The following is a 12,510-nucleotide window of genomic DNA, read 5'->3' as shown; positions in this document are numbered from 1 at the left end:
GGACTTGATATGCCACCTCGTGTCCTACTTATCGTATTTCTCGTAAAAAACAGGACCATTATACGAAGGACCGCCTGTATAATGAAGCGATTGAGGCAGAGAAGAATTAAGCAAGCGTGAAATAAACAAACCAGAGTAAACACCCTTGGACAATTGCCCTGTCCCGTGAGATTCTATGAATCAGAGTTGGTGGAGGGGTAAAATACCCAGACCGTAATCAGAGCGCGTCTCAGCGGGAGACAGGCCAGGCGCTCCATCACGTCTGGCCATGTGTCGACCTGAGACCAAAACCCGAGCTAGCAGTTGCGGAAAAGAGTTGTTTGTCAGAGAGCCGTCTTCGTGCGTACGGCCCGCCAGTTGCCGCTGAAAATAGTCTCCGTTGAGGGCGCTAGGCTTCACGATCCCTCTCACTTGTCTGAGAGCGACTCCAGCCAACCCTGGTCAGATGGGTAGATGCAGCTCATTGGAGTTTGCTGCTTCGGGGCGCTTATTTAGCATTTCGTATAAACAGCCTTTATTTAGAAGGTTAGGGTAAAAAGAACCAAAGATGGACTCAACATTCACTGAAGCATACGATATTCTGACTGTTACTGACAAAGCCGCTGGTAATGGAAATTGCATGGAATGAGGGCGGGGTGTCGTAAAACGGCCCCAGCATCATGAAACAGTACGGCTGCCCACCGTTTTGCAGCAAATTAATTGAGCTGAGATTCAACTGTTTGTTGTCGTATGGACGGGGTCCCCCTTTCCTTGCATTTCGTGACAAGTGATATCTCTCCCTGCAACCTTGAGCGATCGGTATTAATGTAGGGATCGTCAAAGACCCAGAACCGGCACGCCTCTGTCTCCAGCCTCGTGTCTTCAACGAACCACGCCCAAAAGGCATTAGACCAACTCAATCGTGTGCTGGTATGCAACTTCAAGGCTGTCCAATGGTAGATCTCAATAACTAACTGCCCCGTACTGTGGTCCATAGTCTATGTTGTGGACTGATTTCTGATGGCCAACCGAAGCCTTGCTTGAGCACGGAGCAGCTTCATACAACAGGTACTGTAAATACGAGTATCTTAGGTTATCAATGCGTTAGGCTCAACAGCAACCACCCCACGCTTAGGCGTCAGCATGAATTATTATTATTTTTTAATTTTTTGAATTCCCATTTTTCTTTTTCTTGATATCCTCTTTTCCCTCCGAAGTACAGCGCCGTCAAGTGATTTGCTCCACTCAAACCAAGATTCGGCATCAATTGGCTTTTTTAGCATTGTCCCCATCTTCAAGATCCAAATCCTCGAAGCCACCAACGAGGACGCTAGCAAAAATAGTACTTGAACAGGAAACAGCAAGTTGGAACCAAGCCAAAGGTGGTACTTTTGCTTGTATGAGACTTTTTTTGTTCTTCGTTTTCTTTGCTTTTTCTTCTTTGTCATCCCAGCTGCGTTTTCCTTTGTTCTACCCAATTTTCTTCTTGTTTCCATCTTGTTCAGTCTCTGTATCGATTTCATAGTCGTACTGTCTGCGGCTGGCCAATAACATGATTTTGGCTCAGAATCGTAAGGAATAGCGCCTGATGGGACACAGGCAGCCAATACAATGAAGGCGCAAGGCCCTGGCCCGCCGTACTTGGCACCGATCTGCGCCAGTGACGATTTCAGCAGAATCGCAGCACGAGCTTCCCCAGTACTGACAGGGGCAGGCCGAGGGACAATCCCAGCAGATACGAATGACAAGGGATGCAAACAAGCCGCGGATGAGGTACAGAGACAAAGAGAGTATCATCATCATCTATCCGTACTCCATTGTGTCTGCATTCAACAATGTTCAAGAAACTGTTCAACTGAGTTGGCCTTTTATCGCGGGCGTCTATCTGCCAAGCTCCAGTAAAGATTACAGGCTTATCCCGGCTCAGCGTTGATGTGAGAGCCCAAGACTTGCTGCTCTCTTCTTGTGCAACGGGGCCCCTCCCCCTCCTTCATAGAAAGCACAGCGCTCACCAAAGTGGCCGACCCTTACATATCCACCATGTGCCCGCGCCAGGTGCGCACTGTAGGTCTACAGTGTCTGGCCAAGCAGCTTCAGGTCAGTGGGCATTGAATTCCATGTTTGATTCCATCGATGATAACGCATGAAAGGCAGTGCAGAGCTGATCCTTTGCCACAACACGGATGCATAAGACAAACACGGGCTTCTGTTGGGGCTGCAGTTCCAATCACCAATAATAGCGTGGACGGCAAAAGGATCATGCAGGTTGTAGTTTGCAGTTGACAGCGGAACTCGTCAACTTTTCGCGCATTGTGGCTGGCTCTGCTATTTTAGGCGGCGTCTTATTCACACTTGCGCTCTTGGCCGCATTGGATTGTTCCTTGACTGTTGGATGAATACCTTCCATACTTGTATGCACCTGTCTCCAACACAGATTGTCTCCAACACAGATTCACACCAATGGCCCAGTATTTCCAGCTCCCTTGATTCGCATGCTGCGGTACCAGGCTGGACTTGAAAACCACCGCAGCTGCTTTCTTCTCTGTAGATAGATTAGAGTGTACACGTACTCGTACGAGCGCATTGCACGGTATGTTAAACGTCGACCCGCAGAGCAGCACAGTGCATCTCAGCCTGGAGCTCGCACCCGCTCGCGCCCCTCTTGGGCCTATTATCTTGTGAACAATCTGCCACTCTTATGGGGCCCAGGACGAGTGCAGGCAGGGAATAGCAGCGCAGCAAAATTGAAGGTGGACGGGATCTAGAGAATCCTGGAACGCCGTCAGTTCTGTCTAGATTTTCTTCTTTTTTCCTCTTGTCCTTTTTTCTCTCTGTTACAAGAATTACTGAGAACTGCACCTGGTAACTGAGGTGCCTGGCTACCTATCCTGCTCCGGCCTGCCCATCGCCTCCATACTAACCTCACTTTTGCTTGCCTGGCCTGGCCTGACTGACCCGACCTACTCCATACAACATCCCCCCCCCCCCCCGGTTAATCCTATTGTCCATTTTTTTTCCCCATTCGCCGTCTCTCTGGCAATTGGCCATAGTATTGTCCGCAACGGCTGGCCGCGCCGCCTCTTTCAGTCAAGGTTCCTTTTTTCTCGCACACCCCCAAAAGGTCGAACGGACGGGCCACAGACGGGGACCCTCTTGTGTGGGCTGAGACAGTCTTTCTTAGGTAAGGGTGCGCTGGAACAAACCAACCTCATGGAGCGCCAGAGCCCGCCGTTGAACGGCAATTCTCAGCGTCGCAAACTCATCAAGCGGCCCCCCTCGCACCAGCCCTACGGCCGCTCCTCCTCCGGCTACGACACGGAGTCGCTCGACGGCAAAAGCTCCAGCTCGCGCAACCTTCGACGAGCCCCCAGCGCTCCGCCTGTGCGGTCGACGGCCTCAAACGCGTCCAGCGGCTCCCCGCGGCCGCACCCCTCGAGCTTCCAGCAGCGAACGAATGCATCGCCAGACCTCAGCGCCCGATTCCGCCTGAGCGACCCCAACCAGAGCCGCGCCAACGAGGATCTGATCGGCGCGCCATTTGACGGCACTTCGATCCTCAACCACATCGAGGCCACCAAGTTCACCACAGTCCAGCAGCCGTCGCTCGTCAAGGCTGCGACCGACCCCCGCTTCACCAGACCGTCGCCCACGACATCGCCAAGCTACGCTGCCATGGACCAAGCGCTGGAAAAGGCCCCGACCGGGCGCGTTCCTGACGGCCTCATGAGCCCCAAGCGCTTCTCCGACGAGGCCAAGGAGGGCAGAAATCCGCGCAAGAAGTCGGGCTTCTCCGGCTTTGTTAACAGCCTGGTCGGCTCTCAAAAGAAGCCTATAATATCTGCGCCCGAGAACCCTGTTCATGTGACGCATGTGGGCTACGACAGCACGACCGGCCAGTTTACCGTTAGTCCAAACCCGTGGCGGCATCATCGTCTTCATCTTCAATGCTCTTCAGCTACTGCGTGAACCCCGCATGACCATGCAGCCAGTCCTGATCCCCACGATGACGAGGATGAGGATGAGGATGAGGATGCTAATCAATGTTGCTGCCAATGCTAATACTTGATCAGGGACTTCCCAAAGAATGGCAGCGACTCATTAACGAAAGTGGCATCTCCGAGAAGGAGAGGAGAGAGAACCCTCAGACCATGGTTGATATCCTGCAATTCTACAAAGAAACCACCGAGCGGCCACCCGAAGATCAGTCTCTCGAAAAGTTTCACAATGCAGCAGCCACAGATTCTCGCCAGTATGGCGTCTCTCCGACATCACCAAACACATATCCCAGCAATTACTTTGGTATGGCCTTTTTTACCCCTATGGTTTCCTTTGTTCAGATTGTCCACGTTTGTCAAGTTTGTGCCGCAATCAGGCTGACCAAGGGTTTGTCATCACAGGAAGCTTTGAGAATCCCCGGGCACCACCTCCCGTCCCTGCCGGTAGTAGAACTCATGGCGCCGGCCCCATCAAGGAGATCATGCCGAGCCGACCGGCGCCGAAGCCTCCAATCAGCATGAACAACAGGCCACTCCCACCTGGCGCATATGCGGCAAAGGACTCTGGTATCGGCATGGCGCAGCCTTTGGACGATGCCTCCTCCAGCAGTTATGGCCATTCTCAAGAAAGCACTCCAATGCTTCCAGAGGAGCACAGATCACGATCCAACTCTCGCACCAACGGCTTGTCACCTTACACTCCGCAGACCCCTTCTCTCAGTCCCGCCACCCAGGCCAATGTATACCAGCAACAGTTGATGCAGCAGCAGCAGGAGCAGGCCATGGCTCAGGCCCAAGCAGCCATGACTGGACAGCTTGCCCGGGCCCCCAGCAAGAGACAGCCGTCCCCGCACATGGCAGCTCCCACGGCCGCTACCGGATACGCTCGCACTCCGGAAGCCAATGGCCATCACGCTGCGCAGCGACAGCAACCCAGCCCCGGCGCACCAGCGGCTGCCGCCAGTGCGCGCCCGAGACAACGAGTCCGCCAGAGCAATGGCATGGACGTCGTGGCTTCCCTCAGGCGGATATGCAGCGAAGGCGACCCGCGCAACATTTACAGAGGCTTCACCAAGATTGGACAGGGTGCTTCTGGTGGAGTGTACACGGGTCATGAGAGGGGAACTAACCGGTTGGTGGCTATTAAGCAGATGAACCTGGAGCAGCAACCGAAGAAGGACCTCATCATCAACGAAATCCTCGTCATGAAGGACAGCTCTCACCCCAACATTGTCAACTTTATTGACAGCTACCTCTGTGACGGCGAGCTTTGGGTCGTCATGGAGTACATGGAGGGCGGCAGTCTAACAGACGTTGTGACTTTTAACATCATGACGGAGGGACAGATTGCTTCAGTCTGCAGAGAGACGTTGAGAGGACTACAACACTTGCACTCTAAGGGCGTCATTCACCGTGATATCAAGTCTGACAACATTCTCTTGTCCAGCGAAGGCAACATTAAGCTCAGTGAGTAATTCCCATTCTTTGCTCTCTCCTTTTGAAGAATTCCAAAATCAGGAAAGAAATATTTTATCTTTCTAATACACATGCTAATCATCTGATATAGCTGACTTTGGATTCTGCGCGACCATCAACGAGGCCCAGAACAAGCGCACCACTATGGTTGGTACGCCGTACTGGATGGCCCCTGAAGTCGTCACGCGCAAGGAGTACGGCCGCAAAGTCGACATCTGGTCTCTTGGCATCATGGCTATTGAGATGATTGAGGGCGAACCGCCGTACCTGACAGAATCGCCTCTTCGCGCTCTGTGGCTGATTGCTACCAACGGTACGCCACAGATCAAGAACGAGGGTGACCTGTCAGCGGTGTTTAGAGATTTCTTGTATTTTGCATTGAAGGTGGACCCCGAGAAGAGAGCCAGCGCCCATGATTTACTAAGAGTGAGTGTCTTCTTTCATATTTCCCCGTTCTTGTTGCTGGCTACTTCCCTTTGGAATCGTTCCACTTGCTAACCTATTTGCCACTGTAGCATGAATTCATGAAACAATGTGTCGATCTATCACAGTTGTCCCCCCTAGTCCGAGCCGCACGAGAACAGCGAGCACAAGAAAAGGCTCGAAAAGGTGCCTAAGCACATCAAATCCCTAGGTTACCAATATCACGTCCTCTCCCCCCCATCTCCCCTAAAAGAAAACAACTGCAGAGGTTGCTCGCCACCCCCTCCTTTTTTCTCCATTTTCGAAAAGAAAACCTTGAATATTAGAGGCATACCATTGTTCTTTTGGCCTTCATCCATTTTCTTCTTCTTTTCTTCGGTTACGGGTTACTTTTAACAAATAGGGGGGCTGTGTATCTAGAGCTGCGGCTCCTCTTGTCATGTGCTATCGTTTATTACCTTTTTTTGGCATCTTACTTCTTCGATGGAGCACTTTTTATGAATCTAGTGCTGTGCTTTTTTTTTCGCCATCTATTCCAATTTTTTTATTTTTTCTTATTCTTCTTCTTGTCGTTTTTTTGTTTTCTTACAAAAAAGAAAAAACAAGAGTTAGCTAAGTTAATACCCAGGTGAAATAATAAAATGCTTCTTTTTTCTCCTCCTAACATGTTTACGTTGCGGGGTTGGGAAGTGTTTGATTGGCCAGTGCTTTGTTCTCCAGGCTGGGCAACCATCAATACTCTGACGCGGTTTTCGGTAGAGCAGATGAGATTTCATACACTTCTAGGGCTCAGGAGAGGGTATTATTCACGCAAGACTTGGATTAGACAGGCATACCTAGCATATTTGGATGGCAGAGCGGTGGGTATTAAGATAGTATATATATGCATTTACTATCTAGAATTTAACAATTACACGTTGCAATGGATAGATAACAAGTGAAGCATTTATAAAGTGATATATCATGTCACGACGAAACAATTAGAGCAAGCGAACAAGTTGTTTAACTTTAAAAAAGCCTCAAGGCCACTTCATTAATTTCATCTGCCAACTTGTCTTGGCTAAAATGTGGTTTTCATCTAAAGTCTCTCTAATCTTCGCATCATTGAACTCGACGTCTATTCCCTCTATGCATGTCTGGCTCCGTGTACCCCGACCGGCAGACAGCAAACCCGAATGAACTCCAAACTAAAAAAAGCAGAAAAAGGCGAATGCATTTTTTTCGCAATAAAGCACCATGGTCGCATAGAAAAACAAAACGACAGTGGCCGAAGCCAATCATGTCCCCAATTTTTATGGCTGCCTCAAAATCGAATGCAGATTTCATGCATCGATATCTCCCAAAACTCCCATGCCCGAGCCTTCAAGGCTGCGAGCGGTATCGCTTCCGTGATAGATATTAATGTGTTGTGAAATGCTGATGATGTGCTATGCAGGAGGAGATAGCTCGTCCTTTAGTAGCAAGAGTAACCACCGTCAATGATGACGTTGGAACCAGTCATGAAGCTGGAGGAGTCGGAAGCGAGGAAGACGCAGAGACCGTTGAGCTCGTCAACAGCACCCAGGCGGTCCTGAGGAGTCAGGGACTTCCAGATCTTCTTCTGGGCCTCAAGGGCGGGGACACGGTTGAGGGCAGTGTCCATGTAACCGGGAGAGATGCAGTTGACACGGATCTTGTACTTGGCCCACTCAGCAGCGATGGACTTGGCGAACTGGATGACACCAGCCTTGGAAGCGTTGTAGCAGGACTGCTCCTGGGGGTAGTTGACAATGGAGCCAGACATGGAGGCAACCAGGATCAAGCTGCCGGGCTTGCCAGCAGCCATCATGGAGCGGCCAACAGCCTGGGCCATGAGGAAGGAACCAGTAAGGTTGATGTCGATCAGACGACGGAACATGGCGGGGTCGTAGGTCTCAGCCTTGATGTTGGAGTCGGCAATACCGGCAGCGTTGACCAGGACGTCGGGAGCACCGTAGAGCTCGACAACGGAGTCAACAGCAGCGTTGATAGCAGCACCGTCACGGACATCGACCTTGAAGAAAGAGACAGGGAGACCAGACTTCTGGTGCAGCTCAGCGGCGGAAGCGTCGCCCAGCTCCTGGTTGGCATCGAAGATGATGATGGCCTTGGCACCAGCCTCAGCACAGGCTCGGGCCATGTGGTTGCCCAGACCACGAGCACCACCAGTGATGATGATGACCTTGTCCTGAACGGTCATGCTCTTGACGGTGTGAGGGAGCTGGTCGTAGACCTTCTTGTTAAGAGGCTCAACCTCCTCGCGCTCAGCGGGGACGGGGCTGTCGTAGGGGACCTTGGAGGCGCCATCAGGAACCTGCAGAGTCTGCTTGTCACCTTGGCCAGCGCCGTAGACGGTGACGGGAACCTCCTTCTCGCGAACAACGCTCTTCTTGTTGGCGGTGTCAGACACGCGGACGGCACGGGTGGCCGAGAAGAAGCGGACGGCGTTGCTGGGAGCAGCAACACGGGAGGCAGCTGAGAAGTTGGCAGCGCGAGAGGCGCGCAGTACGCTTCGAGTAGAGAAGGCCATTGTGACTGTGTGTATGTTTGTTGTGTGGAAAAGGTAGAAGAATGGAGGAGAGGAGGAGGAGAGAAGAAGGGGCTTCGTAGAGCGGTGTAACGAAGGCTTTGTGTGGTTGAAGAGGAGGATGAATTTGACAAAAAACGATGGAAGAGTCTATGCGTATATAAAAGCCCAGAGAGAGCTGAAAAGACTGTGTTTGCTTGCGGGGAGAGGAGGTGGTTTGGTATGCAGAGAGAAGAGAGAATGTCTGCTTTCGAACAGCCGTCGAGGAGTGTCTTGATATAGGATTTGGCCCAAGTACCAGCTGGAGGAGTGGGGGCGCCGAACATGGGGCATGGCGGAAAAAAAAGAAATGGCAAAGTCGAGGGGCTGTAGCGCAGTGGGCTTAGTGGATGCGGCCAGGGGGGCTGCAGTGGGTGTGCATCTGGGTCTCAGCGATGGCGAGTGGGTTTTAGTGGGTGTGGCCGCCGCATTCAACTAAAAGCTTAGCGTGGCGGGAGGTCCGGCAGCGAAAAAAGAGGAAAAGAGAGGCCATGTATCGAGGTCACCCGCATGTACCGATGCCAGAGCGTCAGACGAGGGGAAAATTCTGAATTGGCTGCTAAAATTAATCCAATTGATGGCTGCCCAATGGCTTGCCCGAGGTGAGAAGAGCCACACCACTACGGAGACGGTACAAGTTTGCATCTTACGAGTTTTTGTGTAGTGCTGAGGTTGTGGTAGTGCTGGTATAATCGCTTGGAGGCTTGTACTCAGCCCTCCGTATTCGCAGCTGCTAGGGAAGTATCCTGGCCAAGGTACAAGCCGTGTACCGCGACAACCTGGAGGGGTTCCGAGGGGCAAAAAATGCAAGCAGTACCGCGTGACTAAGCAAGAACCTGGCAAAAGATCAGCCAGTCCGTGCGTCGCGAGTCCTCCTGAGCTGCGAATCTTCGTCCACGGTCTCCATCTATTATGGGCAACAGGTCCAAGATCTTCACTGTCTGCTATCAAGAGCTACTTGGCGACTAGTATCTCGAATCTTCTTGACGAGATTTTCCTGGCGGCGGGCCCAAAGGATGTACACTTTACAGTGGGCTTTCAGTGGGCATGTGACGCAGAGGGCTGCCGATTCTTCCTCAGCTCAGGCCATGATACTGTACAGTAGAACGGCATCTCGGGATTTGCAGATACTACTCGTCGCTGACAGCTGTTAGGGGACCAAGGGACCATAATCTTGCCCGAGCCGCCGATCAACTGAGATTGGGCAAAGCCGGCCCTGTGCCGAGATAGTTCAGTTTTATGTGGCAATGTTGCAGTGTAGGGAAAACAGGTCAATCGTGTACGGGTATGTTCCACAAGGCCGCAATTGTGTCGATCCCAGGATGAGCGACACAGTCGAGGCCATTATCTGCGTCTGATTTCAAATGCAGGCCGCGGGATGCAGACAGAAAACTGCGTTCTCGGCTGCCCTCCAGCCTCTCACCTCTTTCGCCGACCCCGTCTCTAGCGCTCTGCAGCGTCCAATTGGGCGGGCGATTGGATAGGAAGATTTTTTCCATGTACAGACAACGTGGCGCGGCACAGTTGTGGTGTTGTGGCGAAAACAGACACTTGGCCGGGCCTCGATCGGGGTTCACCTACAGTAGTAGTCGATCTGCACCACTGCCATAGCCGTATCGGATCCGAGCGATGCAGAGAGGCAAAAGCTGGGGTCGCACTTTGCCGCCGTGAAGTTGCAAATCTGCAAGCAGACCACCAACCTCCAAGGCTGGTCGAAGCTCTCTCCAAAGGAAGAAATGTTTGGCACAGTGTTGTCTCATCCTGAGCGCAGAAGAGACACTGTGAGACAAGATCAAGTTGTCTTGGATCCGGAGAAGCCAAATAAGCATGCCGCTTGCAAAAAAAAGAGGGTGTGTGAAAGCTATCTCGCACTGCACACCCAGCTCCCGATAATCCGGCTTCAATCATTCCACGGCCTCGGTAATCTATGGCCACGGGCGCATCAAGTGAATCTTGTTGTTGAGAATATCCTCAAACTTGATCGGCGTTTCAAAGTGTTTTGCAAAGTAGTACACGTGTTTTACGAGTATTCTGCATGCTGCGGTTCGACAACAAAGGAACAAGCTGAGTTCGCTTCATCTTATCCGATGTCGCCGCCATGGCGGGGATCATGCTACACTGTCCAACTGAACTGAGACATCCAATGGGGACTGTTGCTTGGCTGCATTTGTCTCTTTCGACCCTCATCTCAACTGACCTAACCCAACAAAATACCAGAAGCACAATCTCTGTGTCAGTGTTTTTGAATCCGGTCCTCTTCAGCGTCGAATCTGTCCTCTTCACCTGTCTAGACCTCGATGGACTCCCCAGGCATCGACATTCTGTCCCGTGGGGGTTCCCACCTAAAAAGGACATCGTCGTTCCTGGGTGCAACAATAGATGTGGCGCTGCCCGGAAGCGTCTTGGCGCAATTTTCTGGTCCCGCTGAAGCATCGTGGCTATTTTGAGGTGAATCGAAAATGCGGGATAGGAGGTGGTCGTGCTTGTGTGATGCGAACGTAGGGCGTTACTATGCAAGGAGCTGTCATACCGTGCAGGTGCATGATGCTCAACACCAGTGCAGCAACCTCAGACGCGTCTACAGTCTACAGCCAAGACAACCAGACCGTTTGAGGCTCCCATCGAGGTTTTGTATGCTAGCTGAGCCTCTCCGATCCAAAGGATTGCTCACACGCACCCGGAAGCTTCCCCATCAAGCGTGCTGTAACCCCAAAGACTTTACAGGCAGCTCCTTTCGAATCCTCAGGATCTATGGCTTACGTATCTCGCAATACCTACTCTGATCCATGAGACAGCTTTGCCTCGGCTATGACTACCTGCTTATGGCTTTGAATCACTTTGAATCCATCTTGTCAGCAACAGGTGCTCCTCTCGGCCACTTTTTGAGGTCTAAACAGCTCCGTATCGAGCTCCATGTCCTTGTGAAGACGCATCTCAACGAGTCAGGCAAAAGCCTCAATGACGCAGGTTTACAAGGCAAAGTCCCTCGTCTTCTTCACGGCCAGCACGGCTCTGTTGCGTCAGCGGGCCCTGAGAGGACCCTGTAGGACCCCGTAGGCGCCGGGCGTCTTCTGAAGGTGTCCCAGGCCACGAGGTGAAAATCAGATCCCTCGAAGCCACACCTTGTCGCTTTTGCTTCACAGAATTCAATTACAAAAGTGGCTGCCCTTGTCATGGTCGGTATCCAGCCTCCCCCCACGCGCCAGTTCCTGTTCTGCACGCCACACTGGTATCGCTGGAGCTTCTGCATCGGCTTCTGGAAGCACGGCACACCAACATCAAGACGCCCCTAGCAGAGGCTAACAATGCGCTGTGGGGATTGGAGAGGGGCCAACGGTCCACTAAACAACTGGGAAGGGGGGAAGAGGTGACAGACAAACATGGTTGCCGATCAGGCGACGGGTCCCGGACGCTGCCAGAAGCGGAGCCCGTAACTTCGCAGTGAAGAAGGGTTCAAGGGCAAAAAAAAAAGGTACCCGCGCTTAGAAACTGCGCTTCTCTGGGCTCCAGCCTCGTGGAGCTTGTATGGAGCTTCGAAATGTGTCTGCCTAGAGATCAAATGGGGCTCTGGAGAAGGCTTGATGTAAGCCCTCTGGGGCACGGCATGCTTTGGACTCCACGGCAGAGAAAGAAAGCAACACAAGAGAGCTGTGAGGATGGACGGATGGGGGGACACGCGAAATGCGGTGTGCCGAACGTTTCGACCTGCTTGCGGCCAACAAGTACCTAGACTTGGTATGCATGCCCAAGTTGCTTCCAAAACAGCGATTTCGGCCAAGCGTCTCCGTCTCTAGTCATTTGATTCGGCCAAGGTGGCAGCTCAGCGCATGAAGCTCTTTCAGGTTTCCCCATGAGTAGGATGATCACCCCTGAGCCATTGCGTCGTCACCCCACCACCTCATATTCACAGGAATGGACATGCTCGTAACTGCACCAGCATCAAACCAGCATCAACGTCGCACCTCGAGGTCACGAGATCGAAGTCGTAAGCAAGCACGGCCAGGAGACATATTCCCTGACCCTGCTTGCCCTCTACAAGCATGTAGGTACCTC

The 12,510-nt window shown here is 52.2% G+C and overlaps 2 protein-coding genes across 2 annotated transcripts; one reads left to right on the top strand and one right to left on the bottom strand.

The window, feature by feature from the left end:
* Nucleotides 1-3,189: 3,189 nt before the first annotated feature.
* T069G_10635 (protein kinase domain-containing protein) lies at nucleotides 3,190-6,067 on the top strand (the record flags this gene model as incomplete). The annotated part of the gene is made up of 5 exons (XM_056177845.1): nucleotides 3,190-3,882; nucleotides 4,050-4,278; nucleotides 4,377-5,441; nucleotides 5,542-5,876; nucleotides 5,966-6,067. 5 exons carry the CDS (start codon nucleotides 3,190-3,192, stop codon nucleotides 6,065-6,067), a joined length of 2,424 nt encoding a protein of 807 aa, XP_056024135.1.
* Nucleotides 6,068-7,326: 1,259 nt separating this feature from the next.
* On the bottom strand, nucleotides 7,327-8,421 carry T069G_10634 (enoyl-(Acyl carrier protein) reductase domain-containing protein; the record flags this gene model as incomplete). The annotated part of the gene is made up of 1 exon (XM_056177844.1): nucleotides 7,327-8,421. One exon carries the CDS (start codon nucleotides 8,419-8,421, stop codon nucleotides 7,327-7,329), a length of 1,095 nt encoding a protein of 364 aa, XP_056024134.1.
* Nucleotides 8,422-12,510: the final 4,089 nt, after the last annotated feature.

Source organism: Trichoderma breve, assembly GCF_028502605.1.
Source record: "Trichoderma breve strain T069 chromosome 7 map unlocalized scaffold00007, whole genome shotgun sequence".
Lineage (NCBI taxonomy): Eukaryota > Fungi > Ascomycota > Sordariomycetes > Hypocreales > Hypocreaceae > Trichoderma > Trichoderma breve.
The sequence above is the reverse complement of the archived record's forward strand: the minus strand, read 5'-3'. Positions and strand labels throughout refer to the sequence as shown.